The 21,242-nt window shown below is 41.6% G+C and overlaps 1 protein-coding gene across 3 annotated transcripts in view; it reads left to right on the top strand.

The window, feature by feature from the left end:
* POLR2D (RNA polymerase II subunit D) overlaps positions 1–21,242 on the top strand; it is a 118,231-nt gene that overhangs the window by 85,073 nt on the left and 11,916 nt on the right. For all 3 annotated transcript variants that reach the window (XM_044090701.1, XM_044090700.1, XM_044090699.1), the window contains exons 3-4: positions 605–785; positions 20,534–20,629. In XM_044090701.1, coding sequence (XP_043946636.1) covers positions 605–785; positions 20,534–20,629 — 277 coding nt within the window. The remainder of the gene's footprint in view (positions 1–604; positions 786–20,533; positions 20,630–21,242) is intronic.

The raw sequence follows: 21,242 nt of genomic DNA, 5'->3' as shown, positions 1-21,242 counted from the left end.
GGCACCTGACATCTGGGGCAAGAAAAACTGAAGAAAATGGCGTCTGCTCCATCTTTTATACCCCTGGTGCACTGACGTCAGGGAAGAGGTGACAGCAACAGACGCCGGACCTAGACTTTGGAATTCTGGCCGACTGAGGGTAGCCTGCCAGCAGGATAACCCAAGAGTAATGACTGCAACAGTGAATACACTCTAACATCTACATTTATGGTAGGTACACAGCTGTACTTTCACTGCTACAATTCACCTCCTAGATGTCTGTCTGCCTGGGGCCGGGTACTTGCATCCATTTGGAAACCCCATTTTTAGTGTCCTTGTTTACTACTAAGATTCACCTCCTAGATGTCTGACAGGAGCCGGGTATTTGCATTCATTTGGAACCCCATTTTTAGTGTCATTGTTTAATGCTAAGATTCACCTCATAGAACCCCATTTTTAGTTTTGCCCATCAAACCTCGATTCCTTACACTGTGTCCCCATTTTTAGTTTTGCCCATCAAACCTCGATTCCTTACACTGTGTCTGAAAGAAGCTGAACACTTGCACTGTGGTCACATATGTATAGTGTCAAGCTAACTATCTCAAGGTTCCTTTTCCACTTGCAGAGTTTGAGAATGCAGAGACCTTACTGAATTCAGAGGTTCACATGCTGTTAGAGCATCGGAAGCAGCAGAATGAGAGTGCAGAAGATGAGCAAGAGCTCTCTGAGGTCTTCATGAAAACTTTGAACTACACTGCCCGTTTCAGCCGCTTCAAGAACAGAGAAACCATTGCAAGTGTCAGAAGGTGAGTCCCTCCTTGTGGTTACCTACACAGTCATCAAGTGCCAGTCCATAAGTTTGTTTTCATGAGCTGAAGATTTTCTATATTGAAATAAGTGTTTATAGTGTTACATAATTTGATTAATGTAGTGCTCTACTAGTATCTAATTCATCAAAACCCCTTTCAGACATGAATTCCACAACCCTCAAGACACTGCTGGAGCTTTATGTCCTGGGTCAGATGTACTTCAGGTACTGGGTAACTCCAGGTGTTGTCTGTCTCTCTGGAACACAGTATCATCAAGGTTGTTGATGAGGACATTGGGACTGACTTCAGAGTGTGATGCTGCACTCTGTCAACATGGCAGTAATGTGGTCTAACCACAAGGTGGACTTTAATCTTGCCAAGAGACTGAGAGAGTCTGAGTGGGCCATGCAGTCCATCTACTTGGTGCCAGTCATATTTCTGGGTAGCCAGTTCCCCTGTGAACAGACTGACTAAATGCTTTTTGTTGTTTAACTAGATCCATCTGCTACATATTGACCTGCATGAAGTTCCTTCTGTGGAGCAAGTCTTTGCCTGTGTGCATCTCCAAGGTATTGTGGAATGCTGGCTGCTTCAGTGTGGGGGAAGAGGGTGCTTTTCATGGATGCTGTCGGTGACGAGAAGTCTCTCACAATGTCTCCCTTTCCTCTGAGTCTCCTCCAGAAGTCCAGACTTGGCAAGGCAGAATTCCTCCTTTAGAGTCCCTTCTTGATCTTAGTAGACTTGTTTCCATCTTCTTTAACTCCATGGAAATACCCTTACAATTTATATCCCAGCAAAACGCAGCTGACTTATCCTCGGACAGACCTCACTACGACAGTTATTCCTTCTGACTTGCTGCTTGGCAGCTGCAGATCTGCTAATTACTAGTATTGCTTCTTTGCCTATCTGAGCTGTATGGATCATTTCCTCTTAGCAAAGGTCGGAAATCAAGCTATAAAAAGGTAAATGGATTAGTTCCTCCTTGGGGCAGACAGAGCAGTAAATCACTTTTTGCTCCAATCTCTGTAGTGTTAGATAATCTTTCTGAAATATTTGATTTGGGGTGTAGCTACAACTTTGCCAGAGTCCATCTCAGGACCATTTTGTTTCCTTATTGCTTACACTCTCTATCTTTGCAGTGGGGGGGGGTCATTTCCCTGGAGAAAAATGTAATTTGTTGCATGATTTTCTATTTCTTTTGGGGGAGTCTTCTAAGTACTTTCTTATTAATTTTTTCTTTTAACTTTCATTTTACAAGTTTATCATTGAGCATCCCTCTTATGTATTTCAGGTTCCCTTTATAACTATATTGCATGGCATTCCTTCATTTTATCATCTCTCTTATGTATTTCAGGTTCCCTTTATAACTGTATTGCATTCCTTCATTTTATCATCCCTCATGTATTTTAGGTTCCCTTTATAACTATATTGCATTGCATTCCTTCATTTTATCATCCCTCTTATGTATTTTAGGTTCCCTTTAAGTATATTGCATTGGATTTCTTCATTTTATCATCCCTCTTATGTATTTTAGGTTCCCTTTAAGTATATTGCATTGGATTTCTTCATTTTATCATCTCCCTTATGTATTTTAGGTTCCCTTTAAGTATATATTGCATTACATTCCTTCATTTTATCATCCCTCTTATGTATTTAAGGTTCCCTTTATAACTATATTGCATTGCATTCCCTCATTTTATCATCCCTCATTCTCATTTTCTTGTTACTGTGCTTTGAGTGTGGTGTTTACCTCCTCTTTATTCTATGCTGCATATTATGATTGGGTATTCATGCATTTAAGTTGCTTGCACTAGGTACTTTGGCTGTGGAGCTCTTGATTGCAGGGTGTCTGGTAAGTTCTAGATTGTGTCCAATGTAAGAAAAAGCAGTATCTGGAATGCATGACTTATACCAAAGATTGAAAATACAAACTGCAATATAAACCAATAAAATATATTTATTTGAACGGAATAAGCGATTTCACAGTTATACTCTAACACTGCTTCATCAGACGTTAAAAAGAAATGTCACTTTTTATATACAACTATCTAACCAATCAAATGCATATATCATGCCACACCCCTCTCTCGGATAGATATATATATATATATATATATATATATATATATATATATATATATATATATATATATATATATGAAAGTATATAAAGACTTCATCTAAACAATCTCCTTGCTTTAAGGTTTCAGTGGAACTGAGATGATCATTAGAGATGTAGTAAACCTCCAGACACTGGACCCAACCCAGTTTGGTTTCGTAAAGGGCAGATCATGCCTACTCAACCTGGTGGACTTGTTTAGAAGGTCACCAAAGCAATGGATGAGGGCAAAATTGTTCACATTGTCTAACTTGACCTGGCCAAGACATTTGACACAATACCCTACTCTGGCATTGTTGACAAACTCAAGAGGTTCGGTACAAACCCATATGTCACCTGGTGGATAGCCAACTGGCTCACAGGCCCCAGGAAGTTGGAATTGGGGAGTCAACCTCCACAAAGAGGCCAGTCACAAGTGGAGTCCCTCAGGGATCAGTCCTTGGACTGCTCCTTTTTGGCATTTACTTCTCAGAAGTCAAGGCCAATGTCCGTGGTCTCTGGCTAACTAAATTTGCTGATAATTGCAAATTAGGAGCTGTCATTGAGTCTCACACTAAATGGTCTCCAGGAGGGGCTGACACAGACAAACAATTGATGTTAGAGTCATGGACTAAAACTAAATGCCAACAAATGCATAATAGTATCATTTGGGAAGTCATCCATCCCTGGTAGGTGTCATATTGACAACACACCGCTTAGACTTGACCCAGTAGTCAGGGACTTGGGGACTCGCACAGATAGTAATCCTAGCCTTTGTTCATTACGTGTCTACAGTGGTAAGGAAATCATTCTGTGTTGCACAACTTATAAACAAAGGTGTGGCATCTGAGTCCAAGGAAGTCCTTGTTCCACTGTATTCAGCATTCATCAGACCTATCATTGAGTACCTATCCTTTGGTAAGTACCTATCCAGGCATATCCAGCAACTGGAACGTCCACAGAGGTTCCTCACTAAAAGAATGCAAGGCATAAGTAATCCTATGCAGACTGCCACAAGGCCGTATCCCTGTGTTGTCACCTACATGCTTTTGAGGGGAGATCTATGCCTGGCATACAGGTCAGATCCCAGTCTGATGGACTTCCTGCATATCCATAAAACAAACAGTACCAGAATTACCCATTCTAAAGACTTAAACCTTGCCTGTGATATAAATAGGACTCTGTGGAGAGAGAGGTATGTATCGCAGAGACTACCCAGTCTGTGGAACAGGCTCCCCATCCATGTGAAGCAGAGTTCCTCCCTAATCCAATTCAAGTGCAACTTGGACACTTGGATGGGAAACGGAAATTCATCCCTGGTTTGGCACCTATGTCTCTGATGCAAACAGGTAACCTGTAAATGGTTAATCTCCCAGGCCCATGCTTAAACTTCAGACTTCGTCAGAGATTTAGGATGCATGATAGGCTTAAAAAGGTCCTTGTGGTCATTAGCCTGGTAAACACCTATGAACCTATGAAACTTTTTCCCACTGCTCAAAGGAAAATGCTTGAGACAAAAACACAGGAGTTGAAGAATTCGTGGTACTTTGGAATTTAACTGGAATCTCAAGTTAGTAGATGGGAGATGAACGGGAAGAACACCAGCAGCATGCAAATTTAGCAAGTAAAATTGAAATTGCAAAGCAACCATCGCATTTGTGAAGTACAGCTTTGTAAGAGAGTAAACGTTTGTTGACCTGGTTAAACTTGTGGGAGACTAAAAGGTATTTGGTTCACTTCATGTCCTTAACGTTTGGAGGACACTAAGGAAAGGGGAAGGACAAAGGTAACCAAGTAAAACAATTTCTGTTAATAGCATTTTCTATGAATCTTTTCACACTATAAATTGCATGTTTATAATAAACCATTTTTAGTTCTTGCATGTGGCAAATATGCTAAAGTAAACTGATGCCTTTTTTTTTTTTTTTGTTAGTATTAGGAAATGTAGGCATTGCAGTGCAAAACGAGAATGTGTTTTGCCTAGTCTTTAATCTTGGGTTGTTGAGGTGGGGATGCAAACTCTTATGTTTTCTCCTGTGTTTGCATAAGTGAAAGTCTAGATTAAGACCTTTAGCTTAATGTAATAACGCACACTAAGTGTCAGCAGGTATATAAAACACTGAACATAAATTCTCCTTTGGCAATAAAAGTTTCAGCTTGTCTTTAAAAGCCCGCAGCTGAGGACAGTCCCCCCCCCCTTTCGTTTCCCTGGAGACAAGCTGATAATGGGGCATTAAAAAGGCAGGACACTGGTTTTCTGTAAGATCAAACGTTATTGTTTTTTGAAAGCGTGCACGTTTTCACATCTGGAAAGGGAATAAAGGACAGACACCATTTAAAAGGAAAACTCCACCTTGGAGCTAAAAAAACTATTTTTTCACTATCTCTGGTTTCTGGGTTATTTTAACACCTCAAAATCACTCTGCTTCTTATAGAATTTTAATAAGTTTTCTGCAGAATGGCTGTCAGTGGGGCTTGACATATCAATGTGATCTTATTTATTTTTTCTCAAGCATTTCTCTCCCATGATCCATTTCAAGTCTGCTTTGTACGAGTCATGCTAGACATAAGGAAGTAGTGGTGTATTCCCATCCCATATCATGGGATTCATGTAGAGTCACTGTCATCTCCTATAATGGCTGTAATAGGACTGCTGCTTTTATTTCTTGAATGGCCTTCATTTATGTATGTCTTGGGGCTTATTTTACAATATACTAAGGAATTATACAGCTGCAATCAAAATAGTTGCTAAGTTGCAGGTCTTTGGTCAGATTATCTTTTTGTAGTCCAAGATGACAGCCCCTACTCCTACTCTTTGGTAAATGTGCTGATGCTTTACAAGAAAAATATTTTCTGACTTTTCTCCAAGTATTACATCTTTGTTACTACATTCAGGTTATATTTTTAAATATTTGCTGTTTAAACTTTTAAAATGTAAAGTAGTATAAAGCTTAGCGTTTCAGTACTTCGCTGCTGCTTAAGTAAATTTGTGAAAGGTGACAACTACCTTTGAACCACTGACTGATCTAATTGCTCTGGTTTGCTATGAAAGGCATGGGTACATTGGAATAAAGACAATGGAAAACAGTGTCACACCTCTCTGTCTTGTTTACAGCAACCTGAGCTCCTGACTACAAATTCCTGTCTGTGGTATGTCATGCAAGAGTAGACCAATTCCTCTGCATCCTATGTGAGAAGATAAGCTTGTCTTTCTCTTACTTTGATACCAAAGTAAAGAAGTGACAGTTTTATAAAGTGCAAGCAGGTTTTGGTACCTATGCAGTACTGGAATCTTATTGTTGGGAGAAGATCAACCCAATGAGATGGAACTGTAAGAGAAGGTTGAGTTTTTCTTTAATGTAAGTACAAGTGCAGGCTGTGACATGCATTTTAGCCTGGATAACTTCAGTTTTATGTTTAAGGCCTGTGTTTGCAGCTGTTTGAGACCATTATTCCTATTAGGAGGGTTAAACTTCATTTAAACACGCGCATAGTTTTGTGTTTCCATTAAGGTAACAGCTTGCTTTTTGGTCTTCATTAAAATGCGACATGGGTTCTAATGTTGATAAAGGATCAACCTGTCAAACATTTAGTGGGTACATGTATCTCAAAAGCTGGAAATAGAACTTTAAAAAATGGTCATATGTAATAGCTGGAAATAATGATTTCTTATCATAATGGTAATGCTTTCCACATTATTTTGTAATGTGAATGGTCCCGCAAGTGTAGACTAAAAGGAAAGAATATTTATTTATAGTAGAAATGCAGTGTGTAAATAGCAATGCTACAGGAGACACATTTGCAATGACCTACATGAGTGAATTTGATAAAAAAAATGTCAGGGTGGATTTTCAGCAGAATATTGTGGACAATAGAAAATACTACTTGTATTAATTCCTAGAGTAGCTCTGATAGTGATATAGGGATAAAAAGGATAATGGCAGACGTCTGGTAGTAAGGGGTTACTAGCAAGGCATGAGGATTATGCTGGTATGTATTTATATTCCTCCTAAAATTGCTGTTATGGAGCTGTAAAAAGTTGGGGAGAGATAATCCACTTTCAGCAGGGAATTTTATTTATATATAGGTGGGAGACTGGAATTTGATTTGCAACAATGTGGATGTATCCGGGGATCATAGAAGGGAAAATAATGGAGGGTAAATTTCTAAAGAAATTTTATGAAAATATTTGATGTAGAAGAAATTCAGTAATATAAACCCATGGTACAGTAACTGGGCTGGACTAGTCAGAAGTTGTATTGCACAAAACATATGCATTTAATTGAGAACTTTGACACGCATTCAGTAACTATTTCAGATCCTGTACCCTTAGTTAATAAGGCAAAAATGCAGAGTAGTAAAGTAACAGTGAGACACTGGCATTTTCTACCTAACTCTTAAAAAGAGAAGAATTTAAGGAATTTAGGGTATGGCAAGTGGAAAGTATTTGGGAGTTATTAGGAAAGATAGAAACTACTCCAGACAGTCTACCAAGTGAGTGGGATAATAAAGTGGAGCTTAAAAATAGGATAGAAATAAGAGCTCTAGTTGAGAAGATTCTCAGAAAAAGAGGAATCTCTCCGAACAAGAAGAGGTGGAATTGCACAGTGCTGAAAAGAAAATAAGGGAGTATCTGGGTAATATGCATGAGTTTAGAAAGATTGCTGTTAAGCAAACTGTGTTTGACTCCAGAGCACAAATATTTTTGGCACAGTGACTTGGGCAAAAGAAAATGGGCTTGTTGCCAAACTTAGGAAGCCTATAACAAGAAAAATAACCAGAGATCCTGTGGAAGCTTGAGACAGTTTAGTCATTTTTATGAAAATGTATATAAAGCAAAGAAGTTGGAGCACAAATTGAAATGTATATGGAAGACCTAAATATGCCAAGGATAGAGGTAGATGAGGCTCACCTAACAGTTGAGAAAATAATCAATCTGCAGGAATGTCTTCAGGAATAGATGGTATTCCAGTGGAAGTATGGAAGCTAAAAAGGAAAAAGTGGTAAAGATCTGGAAGGTTTTGCTTAACAGTATTTTAAAAGGAGAGGAACCACCAACATCCTGGAAAAAGTTGTGGTGGCTGTAATAACAAAATACTGCAAATATCCATCAGGTCCAGCCTCATACAGGCCCATTTCAGTTTTAAACCATGACTGTAAGGTGTTTGTCTATAATGGCTAAAAGAGTGGCAAAGGTGTTGCCAGTATTGATATGGACCATTGTGGTTATGTGGAGGGGAGGCAAGCATTTGACAGCATTATTAGAACAATGATGATCCACTGGGAATAGGATGTAGAATAAAAGAAAATACCATTGTTGTTGGGTCTTGATACAGATAGAGTTAGACTGAGTAAGCTGGGATTTTGAGTAGGGCAGTAAAAGCCTTTTCATTTCCTGATTAATTAATGTTAATTAACATTAATTTATGTGGGATCAGAGGCAAAAATCAAAGGGGAGGGTTCCTCTCTGAGTTGTGTTTTGAACAGAGGAACCAGGCATGGGTATCCTTTCTCTTTTAATTTGCATTATATTTAGCATCATTGGCAAAGGAAATAAGGGACTCCTTAATTAATGGATAGAATTGGTGTGGTATTCAAGAAAAGTTGGCTGTATTTGTAGATGTCATTTTCCGCATGACCATACTGGAAAAGGAGATCTCAGTGTTGTGGAACATTCCGAGATCATTCCATTTTTTTCACAATATAAAATTAATGAATATAAAATCATGGCTATAGCTGCAAACTGTGTATCTACACAGGAATTGTTCAGCAATACCAATATTTGAGTATATGATTAAAATTAGGTATTTAGGAGTATGGGTTATCCTTGGGTGCCATAACAAAATCCTTATATGTGAGGGAAAAAATAAGATCAGAAAGAGGGAATGTAGAACAGAAGATTAGTCATAGAAATTTATATAAAAAAAGCTGAAGTTATGGAATATTTGGGAAGTGAATGATTCAGTGTAGAAAGTCTAACACTGGTCATAATACTGGTACAAAACACACACTGTCAGCAGTCAGGAAATCTCAAAAAGGTTTTCTTGTGTAGGCGAACACAAATAACAGCAATCAAAGAATTCAGCAATAAAATTCACTTTAATAGTTAAACTGGAAAACCACCGGATTGAGCGCTTTGATCCCCTGACCGGGGATTTCATCAGAATCAACACTCATTTCTTTCGAACCCTGCAACTTTTTCGGATTTATTACAATTTGCTCCACTTGAAACCATCACTGACATGGCCTCAGTTCTTCACCTCCATTGGCACTTTCTCAGGTTTATGCTGCCAATAAATCCTCATATTATTTTGCTGTTTTTAGTTCTCTCTTAATGTGATAAAGTTCTCTAGCTGATTTTCAGATCCACCACATCTTCCTTTGCATCTTAGTTTCACATGAGCTCTTACAATCATGGGTCATAATACAGCATGATGGAACAACTAGTCCCCAAAAGTAAGAGAGGAGCAGGAAACATCTGAAGAACTATGGACGTGAAAGAAAAATATTTAATATGGTGCACTGTTTATGCAAGGGAGAAAACAAAACTAATTGAGAAAAACAGCAGCACCAGATATATTTCAAGAGAAATATAGGCAAAGGCATCCAGATATTGAAAATTTTACAGTACAAAAATAAGAAAAAGAGGAAAGGTAGAAAAGAGGATTAGTAATGGACAAGTTAAAGAAATGGCAATTGAGGTTATGGAGTACCTGCAAAGTAAAGGATTTAGTGTAGAAAATTTAACTCTGATAACATCACAGCAGAATAGAGCACTGGGTCCTCAAATTAAGGAGAAACCAGTGGAGTGGGAAACATCTGATCAGTTGCCATGTGAAGATACTTTGGAGCCTTTTGCAGGGAACCAGTACAAAAGTTTAGTTGGAGTTGCTCAGCAAGGGAAGGAAAAGAAAACTGGCATTTCTAACACAGTCACTGTTGTGGCATGAGTGGCCAGTGAGTTCCAAAATGAAAGAGCAACAGATGATACAGGATGAAACTGAAGAGAATGTGGCACAGGAAGGTGCTCTGGAACTTTCTGTCGAATGCCCGCAGGAAATGGAGAACAAAAAATGTGCCCTCAGTTTGGAAGAAAATGATCTGAGAAGAGTTGCTTGATTTTAATACAGATGGACAGACTTAAGATCAGTGAAAGAAATACATTGTAGAAAGTCAATAAAACCCAAATAAGTAGAAGTTTGATAAAACAAATGAACACAGTAATTAGTACTGTTCAAAGAGGGTTCGTGCAGTATAACAAAAATAAACAGGATATCTTACTGTGTAGTTAAATTAATAACCAACCAAAGTCTTACCACAAAAACACAGGGCAGTAAGGGAAGAAGGGGAGAAATCAAATGCCATCATGGAAATATCGAAAAGAGAAAACTATAAAGCAGTTAAGACAAATTCACTGTTAGAGTATAGAAGAGTGAACAGATGAACAAAAATACTCAAAGGTAGATGTGATAAAAGCAATGTGTAGTGTTCTAACAGATCAGGATTTATCATGCACCATTACAAATAAACTAAAAACATCAGCACAAGCAGAAAAACTTGATACACAATATAAAGGAAAAGTACAAAATAAGTAATTTATTGATTGCCCAATCCGTGGTGGTGGTGCTGCGGTAGCGTTGTCGCCTCACAGTAAGACGCTGTCCGGTTCGATTCTCAGCTAGAGCGTCTTCTGGTGGAGACGTGTGAATGGGCGTGTACCTTCGTTGAAGGTTGTGCGTCAGGGCTGGTAACTCTGCACGTAAAAATCAACTACCAGTCATTAGCAGACCGGAGTTCCGCTGTGGCGACCCCTAACTGGGAAAAGCCGAAAGACACAACAGCAACATTGATTGCCCAATTAGGGGAAACAATGTAAAAAGAATTGAAAGACCTCCAAAATGTATCTCTCTTTTTTGGTGAAGTATTTGTGAAGATTCTATGTAACAACAAAGATTCTAATTTGGTGAAACAAGTAAAAGAAAGAATAAAGTTCAAATGTACAGGATATGAAATAGGATGAACTAACGGCCAGAGAGATTGAAACAAAATTAAGAAAAGCCTCTTATTGGAAAACCCCAGGCCCAGATTCAGTACCTACCTTCTGGCTAAAAGTATTAACATGTTTGCACGAAGATTTGGCCACGAGTAAGAACCATCTATATGCGCACCCCAGACAGACACCAGCCTGGCAGATAACAGGAAAAACAATGCTACTACTTAAGAGTGAACATGCAAGCTACCCTAAAAATTTGTAGACAAATAACTTGCCTTCCGACGACTTGTGCCAATTTGCTCTTCCTGTCCTGACTTGGTTTTGTGTCCAAAATATTTGGGATAGATTAGACAGGGAAGACCAGGAGGATGCTTCATGCTCATCAAATGATTTATAAAAATTAGTGCATACCATGATTATATATTTCCCATTCTGAAGGAGGTATGGGCCTCCTTGAAATTGTTTACGTGTAGATCTGCAATTGTGGCACTGCATACATATCTGCTGACCTCACAAGACCCAAACATAGTGAACGTTTTGAAACATGAAGAGAATAAATCTAAGAGGACTTCCCTTAGTCCAGCAGAAGCATATCTGCGTCAAGTGGGAATTGAAATAAAACCAGAAGTAGATAAAAAAAAAAAAAAAAAATCAGGCAGCAACTGAATGTGCCAAAAACCAGAGAGAGAATATAAGGTGAAGGATCAGATGGGAAGGCAGGAAATGTGGAAATGCAGAAGTATAGTTGCAAGTACAGAAAACTGCTGGAACAACCTTGTGTCGATCAGGATCGAATGCAGGAATGGTTAAGGAGAGGCAAATTCAAACCAAAAGATGAAAGGTTAATATTGGCAGCCCAGGATAGTGGACTATGTACACGTTGCTTTACAGAGTCCATTGAACATTTGGGAGAAGCAGGCAAATGTAGGATGTTCATCGTGCATACAGCTGCAGTCATAACAGATGGGGTCCTCCTGCCGTCAGGCGGGTCCTCGGTCGGCCGAATTCCAAAGTCTAGGTCCGGCGTCGGTTGTCGTCGCTTCTTCCCTGACGTCAGTGCGACAGGGGTATAAAGGAACCAGCCAACGCCATTTTCTTCAGTCTTTCTTGCTGTGCGGTGCCCGAAGCAGAAGCAGTTCGCAAGTGCCGGTCGGCCAGCTCCTGAGATTACGAAAATTTGGAACCGAAGTCTTCTTAAAAGCAAAGTACCCCGTTGGGGATTCGGACCGATGTCAGACAAAGTTAATAATTGTATTTCTTGTGGGAAGCAAATACCGCATAAGGATTTCCATTCCCTCTGTATACCTTGTTTAGGCCCAGACCACGACGTCTCGGTCTGGCGTTTTTGTGCTACATTCAACAGATGCACTATTAAGTGTCGGGCGGAGTTCGCCCAGCATTATTTTGGGAAAGCATTTAACTATACTATGTCGTCGGATACTCCAACTCTGGTTTTGTCAAAAAAACGCAAAGACAAGGACCGACACACGAGGTCCGCGGCCTCTACCGACACCACGCCAAAGCCAACTACACGTGGTCCGGTTCTCAGCGAGGTGCCTATGCAGCCCCTGACTACCGATGACACGTCTTTGACGGTGTCTCCTGTGCCCGAGGTCGCAGGCTCCTCGGCCCACACCCCAACTACAGATACCGAAGCCACTCTTGGCGTTGAAACTCAGAATCTGCACAGGTCCACCTCCACTCAAGGTGTCTTCAGACCTTCCCCTTCTTTCTCCATCAAGGCTTTCACTAAGTCTAAAGCTACCATGCACTCTGAGACCAGCTACACAGGGCCCATCTCCAGGCCCCATGCCTAAGAAACAGATGCTTAAAATGGCTGAGGATTTAATTACTCTTATCAGAGGTTCTCAGCCCCCACCGGACAAAAGGCCCAGAGTGGAGGAAGATTCCCTCTCCTCTGATCAGGGCTCCATTATTTCTGAGCACTCTGATGATCAGGAACATTCTTACTCCCCTTTTGAAGACTCTGATGCGGAGGAGTCCATCCCTTCTGTATCCCCCCTGAGGATTACTCATTTGGGGAAACTTTGCATACCTTAAGGGAACACTTCCACTGGGAAGGCCAAGATTATTCAGATTCCAAGAAAAGGCTTGGGGAATTTCTCTTGCTACCTCAGCACAGGCCTCTGGCTATACCTCCTGTCTTGGACATCCTAGATGATGTTTACTCGGAGGCCTGCCTTAACCCGGACTCTCTACCTCCAGCTCCAGTTAAGCCTGACCGGTACTACAGAGTTCCTGACTCTCACCAATTTCTATACAAAAGCCATGCTGCTGACCCAGAAACCATCTCACAGGGCCCCAAGGGAGTTAAGGCCTCCATTGCTAAAAATCCATTACCTTCCGAGAGAGATTCCAGATCCTTAGAAAGGTGGGGAAAAAAGGTATATACCTCGGCTACCTTAACCATGAGGGCCTTAAACTGTCAGTTCCATATGCTAAAATACCAACAGTTTTTGTTATCACAATTGAAAAGTAAAATGTCACAACCTGAACAACCAGACTTAAAGGAGTTGCAGGATTTGATGCATAGTGCAGAACAAGTGGGCAAGCATACCTTACCATGTGGTTTTGATGCTATAGAGGCCTCATGCAGAGCTGCTGTTACAGGATCAGTCATACGTAGGCATGCCTGGCTCAAGGAACAAGCCTTGCCTGATCATGTCAAAGCTAAATTACTAGACGCCCCTCTTCAAAAGGATGTACTATTTGGTGCTAATGCTGAGGAGGTATTAAGGAAAATGGAGGAAAAGGCTAAATCAATGCAAACTGTGAAAGATTTTCTACAGGTACAACCCCCACGTTTTAGTAGAAATTGACCTTCCAAAAACTGGTCCTTTCCTGCCACGGACAGACCCCAAAGAGGCAGATACAGGCACCCGAGGGGCAGAGGACAATCCCAAGGATCGTTTAGAGGCAGACCATGGCAAGCACTTTCACAAAGAGGTGGTGAGGATAACTCGCAATCTTTCAGAAAGCAAACCCAATGACTTTCCCCTTTGCATGCCAACCAAGTCTCAAATGGCAGCATCCTTAGGAGGAAAGCTGGCATTATTTTCAAAAAAATTGGCATATTGTCACAAAGGACAAATGGATCCTGGACATTATAAACAGAGGCTACAAATTCCATTTTCACACCCTTCCAAAAATGAGAGGCATGCCAAACCTGCCACACAATCAAAGGGCAGAGGCACAAAGGCAAATTACAGATCTCATAAACATGAAAGCTATTCAAGAGGTACCTACATCGAACAAGGTCAAGGTTTTATTCCAGGCTATTTCTGGTACCAAGGAAGGGAAAAGACTGGAGACCTATTTTGGACCTATCCATCCTAAACACATTTCTACTCGTACCAAAATTCAAGATGCTCACTCTACAGCAACTTCTTCCCATGCTGGGCAAGGGGTCTTGGCTGGTAACATTGGACCTCAAGGAGGCATACCTGCATGTCCCAATCAGACAAAATTGCAGAAGATACCTCTGATTTCTTGCAGGTTCAACTCATCAATTCTCTGCATTGCCCTTTGGCTTATCTACTGCGCCCAGAGTATTCACGAAATGCCTGGCATCAGTATTTGCCAACTGCAGACTTCGAGGGATACAAATATACCCCTATTTGGACGACTGCCTGATCCAAGCGGACAGCAAGCACATTCTTCTGAAACATCTGGCTTATGTTGTTGAAAACTCTGGGATACACAGTCAACAAAAAGAAATCAAGGCTAATACCCTCTTGGAAGATAATTTTCCTGGGTGCCAATTTGGACACAAACACCCAGATGGCCTACCTCACGCCAGAGAAGCAGGGGCAACTAACTCAATACTTCAGAACTCTAGCAAATTGCACCAGGCTGACCAAGTAAAATCCTGCAGGCTCTGGGATTCATGGCATCTTGCATCTTACTAATCCCATGTGCAAAGCTGCATATGAAGAAACTACAATGGTACCTGAAAAACATATGGTCTCAACACAGCCACAGTTTGAAAACAATAATACCACTAATTCCATGTCTGCAAAATGAATTTCTGTGGTGGGCTCAAGCATGTCAAACAAACACAGGTCTTCCATTCAGCAAGCCTCAAGCAAAGTCATCACAACAGATGCCTCGGACTACGCCTGCGGGGGCGCACATGACAAGATCGGTGCATTCAGGGAAAATGGTCCCAAAAAGAAAAGCACCTTCACATCAATCAAAAAGAAATGCTAGCAGTAATAAATGCTGTTATAGCTTTCAAGGACCTTCTACAACCAGGTCAACTATTGATAAGAACAGACAACACCACACATTCTGACTGATGGGTTGGGAGCGATCCCCTCCTCCCGTCTCGACTAAACATGCTATAGGCAGAGAGGTTAGTTTAAGTATTCAACACTAATCTAGTGGCATATATATATATATTTTTTTTCTTGTGTGTCAAACCCTTTGTTGTGTAATTTTCGTATCTTTTTTAGCCTGATTATGTCATTAGAGCATAAACCCTCCTAAACCCTCGCACGAGGTGCGCAGAGCAGTGGCATAAAAATCTACCACCTCGTAAGCGCTCCATTGTAAAGGGTGCTAAGGTGCTAAACATCTGCAAAGAATGTGCAAGAGGTAGTCATCATCCAGCCATCTTTCTCCTAGAGGTCCTCCAAAACAATCTCAGCGATTAACTGCTTCCTCAAGCCTTCTCTTATCTGAGGCTTTTCTCTCCCTCCGAGCTCTGCCCGGAAAGAAGCGTCGGAACCGCACGCTAAGTAAACAGAACCAGACTCTAAGCAGCTCCACGGATGCGGCTCCCGCGGCAGGGAACGAGGTGGAGCATGCTCAGTCTGCCTCGATGCCTCTCTGCTTTCGAGCCGGTGGGAGGTCTCGATCGAGAGGCGGCTCACCTCATCGCTCTCCTGATATTGGAGAGCCCGTCAACATCGGCTCAGACTCCCTCGAAGGCGAAGTCCTTATCGGCGGCAAAGAGGGAAATTGAAAAATTTCTCGGAGCCGAGCAATGATTGAGTCATAATTGGCCGGGTCCCCGCCCGGGCGTCCGATGGAGGAGGAATCGGGGAGAAATCGTACCTCGAGATCATCCAAGATGTCTGATTGGATGGACAGGGTGGCCTTCGCTCCTTCGACTTCCCAGTCTTCCAAAGTCAAAGATGGCGGCTCCCATTTGGCTGCTTTGGCCGATGTCCCACTCCACTCCCTCTTCCTCCTCCAACAGCTTAACAGCTCGCACGCTTTGCAAGGTGGGAGTGAGAACCAGTGGAGGTGTGCAGTCGGCTGACCCGACCCCCGCCGCAGAGTTCCAGTGCGGAGTCTAGGAGCATGGATCGGACGCAAAAGCGCACCCTTAGTTCAGCAGCCTTTACACTGGTGGTCTTTGAACTATCTGGCCCTTTACGAGATTTCAGTTGCCGGCTGTGCTGCTCGAGCCAGTCGAGGAGTGGTTTTCGAAACACCTGAAGGCCTGGAAGGGATCACTCCAGGACCCGATGGGTGCTTGGGATTATGGCGGAGGAGTTACTCAATCCCATTCTAAGCCCCCAAATCCAAAAATCGGACCCAGCCACCCATACGAATGGTCACTCTACAAACCATTCTCCCATTGTTGGAGAAGGGTGTTTGATGTCTCCATAGATCTCAGAGGCCGCCAGACATATCAGACACAAGCTTATATTTATTCTAACAAAGAGCTTACCACCTCTGTCAAGGCTCTTTCACAAGGGCTATGGCTACTTGTTGGCATTTCATTCTTCATTCTGCTATTGGTTTTGGTGACTTTGCTGCTACATGGTCTTCCGCTTCGCTTCACATTTTCTCATTAGAAATTACATGTGATGTGCTTGGGCGCGGCTTCATTTGGTTCCAGTCCAGTCAGAGTGTGGTGTTCCAATGAGCCACCCCTAGGTGGTAGGACGCTGTATCTGGGGATTAGTGGTGTGGTGCATCCTGGGAAGATAGCTCAGCAGCCAATAGAGGGCCTCGCTCTGTAGCATAGCGTGCAGAGAGTCAGAGCCGGATCGACGAACCCATCAATAGTCAGAATGTAAGTTATGTGGTACATAAATAGGGAGGAACACATTCTTACCCCCTATGCAGACTCGCCATGTCACTTTGGAACATGGCCATGGACTTACAAATGGAACTACAAGCACAGTACTTGCCAGGCAAGGAAAACACGCTGGCAGACCACCTAAGCAGGAATATGACAGATCCACATGAATGGAAATTGCATCCAAAAGTTTTTACAGAAATAATCCAAGAATGGGGAAGGCCAGACATAGATCTCTTTGCCTCCCACAAAAATCATCAATTGACAAAATTCTGCTCAAGGATCTTCCATCCAAAGGCCTGGAGAGTGGACGCTCTTTCTTTCAGTTGGACATCAATGACAGTTTATGCCTTCCCACCTCTTCCTCTGCTGCCCAAAGTTCTATTGAAAACCAGAGCAGACAGACCAAAGATGATTCTCATTGCTCCGGACTGGCCAAGACAACACTAGTACCCAATCCTGAGGAGCCTGACTCATTCGCCACCATGGACCATGCCTCTAATGCCGCCTCTTCTGACTCAGCACAGCTTCAAAACTCTTCACAGCCAGCTAAAAACGCTCAATCTAGCCGCCTGGAAGATTCCTTAGCATCACAACAGGCCATACTCTCCAAGGAGGTGCAGGATGTCATTTTGGAGGCCAGAAGGCCATCAACTAGAAAAGCTTACTCCGCAAAATGGAAACGTTTTTGTGTCTGGAATGAGAAAAAAGGCCAGGATCCTGGAAAACTGAATTTACCTCAAATACTACAATATTTGGCTGAACTGCTAAGCAGTGGACTTTCCTTCTCCTCCATCAAAATCCATGCCTCAGCCATTTCTGCAGAATACAACACTGATCCACCTTTATTCTCTTAAGACAGTTCCTCAGAGGGGCTAAGAATTTAAGACCTCCAAGGAAACAACCAATACCTGCTTGGGATCTTAATTTCATTCTGGAAAAACTGACCTTGCCTCCTTTTGAGCCAGCTGCCTCATCAGATTTGCAATATTTGTCCTGGAAAACAGCTTTCCTTCTGGCTATCACCTCAGCTCGTAGAGTTTCAGAACTACAGGCTCTCATGGCTGTCCAGCCTTTTATCATCTTCCATCAGGACAGAGTTTCCTTACGAACCAACCCATCCTTTATGCCTCAAGTAGTATCCAGGGTAGCTTTAAATCAGGCCATACATTTACCTATCTTTTATCCTAATCCTCAAAACAAAGGGGAGAGATTACTACATTCCTTGGACATCCACAGACAACTGCATTATTATTTGGACAGAACAAAGCCTTTCAGAAAATCAGAACAGCTCTTTGTGGCCTATGCGGTAGGAGCTCAAAGAAAGCCAATTTCCAAATGGACAATCTCAAAATGGATAAGCCCACTGCATACGTTTTTGCTATTCCTTTCATGGCAAAACTGTACCTACAGGCATTAGAACTCATTCCACCAGGGCCACAGCCACCTCTGCAGCCTTCCTCAGAGGAGTTCCTACCAAGGATATTTTGGAAGCAGCCACTTGGAGTCCTGTGCATACCTTCTCCAAGCACTACAACCTACCATTATACTCCAAATCTAGAGCAGGCTTTGCCACTGCAGTGTTGCAGGGCATTTTGGCTCCTCCTAGTTCCACCTAGTGTCTACCACCCCTTTCTTAACTTTGGAATTCTACCCATCTGTTATGATTGCAGCTGTATGCACGATGAACATAGTACAGTTTTGTACCTACCATAAATGTAGATGTTCGAGTGCTAATACAGCTGCAGTCCAGGTTTCCCTCCCTCCTTCCCCTCTTGGGACAGGCCTATAGGCTAACGCATCCTCATACAACCTGATTGGGGTATTCATTTATGATGTATTTGCTTACAACTACTGTATTTTGATTACTTTGTACTGCATTATTACACAAATTTATGTATTGCCTTCCTTTTGGGAGCACCTGACATCTGGGGCAAGAAAAACTGAAGAAAATGGCGTTTGCTAGTTCCTTTATACCCCTGTCGCACTGACATCAGGGAATAAGCGACGACAACCGACGCCGGACCTAGACTTTGGAATTCGGCCGACCGAGGACCCGCCTGACGGCAGAAGAACCCCATCTGTTATGACTGCAGCTGTATTAGCACTCGAACATCTACATTTATGGTAGGTACAAAACTGTACTTTTTGTAAAACCGAATTGGAAACAGTTGCACTCCCTTGTTACTGGTTGTGACATACTAATGGCAGAAGGACTGTATACTGAAAGGCATAATAATATGGCAAAACTGTTGCACTGGGAATTGTGCGAACATTATGATATTGAAGTAGCTGAAAAACACTGGAAACGTGAGCCACAAAACATCATAGAAACAGTTCAAAAGGTAGATGCGAGAAAACCAGATAGTGGTCCATGAAAAGAAGGCAAAAGTAGCATTGATCATTGAAATCACTACACCCAGTGACTACGGTGTCTTGCATACAGAGAGAGAGAGTCATAAAATATCAGGATTTGCAGGCAGAAATGAGAGCAATGTGAAGAAAGATGCCCAGACTGTTCCAATAGTAGTAGGAGCAATGGGTCTTAGAATCTACAGTCATATTTAGATATGTTACTGATGTATGTAACTCCATACGAATTGCAAGAGTAATACTAGGCACATTGCAGGTGCTGTGAAAGAGCACTTCTGGCTGGCATCAAATTATACTTTGATTTAGGAATAGGGTCCATTCCTATCATGGTATTAGTACCCCAAAAGAGTTGGAAAAGTTTTAAAAGTGGGAAGAGACTAAACAAAAGATAATACAATAACAGAAAATGGATGCTTTTGAGCTCTTACCTGTGGATATGGATAACAAGATACAAAGAGCAAAAATGTTTTGTCCCTTTAGTTTTATACATGGGTCAGGCATATTTATATCAACTATAGGCTGAAGGATTATATTTTGGAGGGGAAACTGGCAGGAGTCGAGTAGTGTATGTTGTTACCTCCAGTAGAATAAGGAGGTTTAGGATTACCTGGTTTGAAGGGATATTTTAGAGCTACATGGTTAAGGCTCTTGAACATAACACAAGCAGAGAACTGCAGTTCAAAATGGAAAAGGATGATCATGGTGAAGTAGGAGGATAATCAAGAAATAGGAAGAAGTGGAATTTTGGGCGCAGAACTTTAAGGAGAATAATAGTCATGCAGAATATTATATTCATAAAGTAGCAGAAAGTATACCAAGAACTAAGCCAGCGTGGGAATGGGCAAATATTGTCCTGATTCAAGAATGAATGACTACAGAAATAGTTACAGAATATAGGCAGGAGGGGACTGACAAAGTAGCCAAGGTGTTAGAACAAACAGAGGGAAAGGTAACAAAATGGGAGGAGGCCAAAAAGACCTTTAGACTGCAGACTTCAGATTGGGTATACCTTATTAATCCTTGATAGGGAAGGCAAAGAGAAGAGATCGGAGAATCCTAGATGAGAGAGTTGCACTGGTTGACTACTTTCTTTTGTTTTTGTGTGCTTTTTTAGCATATTCTGTTTGTGGTGTTTAATCAAATCATTAAACATTAGATTAGTAAAAGTGAAATTCAGTAACTGCCAGTGTCTGAGGTATAAGGCATCTTTTTTGTACTCTTAACAGTTTGTTGCTGCAGAAAAAGTTACACAAGTTTGAACTGGCCAGCTTGGCTAATCTGTGCCCAGAAACTGCAGAGGAAGCCAAAGCCCTCATTCCCAGGTGAGACTTTTTTTTTTTTTGTTACAAGTTCTGTACAGCAGCACAGATAAAACTTTATCATCAGCCCCCTTTTCTACATTGGGTCGAGGTATCGTGTTAACTGTCAAATAACTTGACACTGTTAGGTTTAGTAGCCTTTTTAATATTTTTATTTTCTTTACTTGCTGTTTATATTAACAAGGTAAGTGATCTAGTTTGTGGGCCCTTTTCATTGTAAAAGTTCAGTCTGTCTTCATAATTTGAAAGCAGAATTTCATTTTCAGGGGCTAATGATGGTCCAGTCTCTATCTGATGTGCATAGGAAACTGGTAGCCAAGTTGTCCAGGAGATCATTGAGGAATATATTCCAAATTCCCAGTTGCCCTAGAGCACTGTCTGGTTAAGTGATTTTCTCAGAGGTCATAACATTAAGCAGGTGAAGGCTGAGAGAATCAAACTGTTGACTGGAGGAAGCAGCTTGTTGAGCACTTGCATCCCCAGTCACTTTGCTGACTGCCAGCTTAAGTGGGCGCAGTAGATGTTTAAACTTCGTAAGGAAGTAGCTCAAAATGAGAGAGTTTTCCCGTTGCAAGTAATTTCTGCAGTTGTACATGCATATAGGGTGTGTGGGGTG

Source organism: Protopterus annectens, chromosome 13.part0 (genome assembly GCF_019279795.1).
Source record: "Protopterus annectens isolate FY-2018-M chromosome 13.part0, PAN1.0, whole genome shotgun sequence".
Classification (NCBI taxonomy): domain Eukaryota; kingdom Metazoa; phylum Chordata; order Ceratodontiformes; family Protopteridae; genus Protopterus; species Protopterus annectens.
The sequence above is the reverse complement of the archived record's forward strand: the minus strand, read 5'-3'. Positions and strand labels throughout refer to the sequence as shown.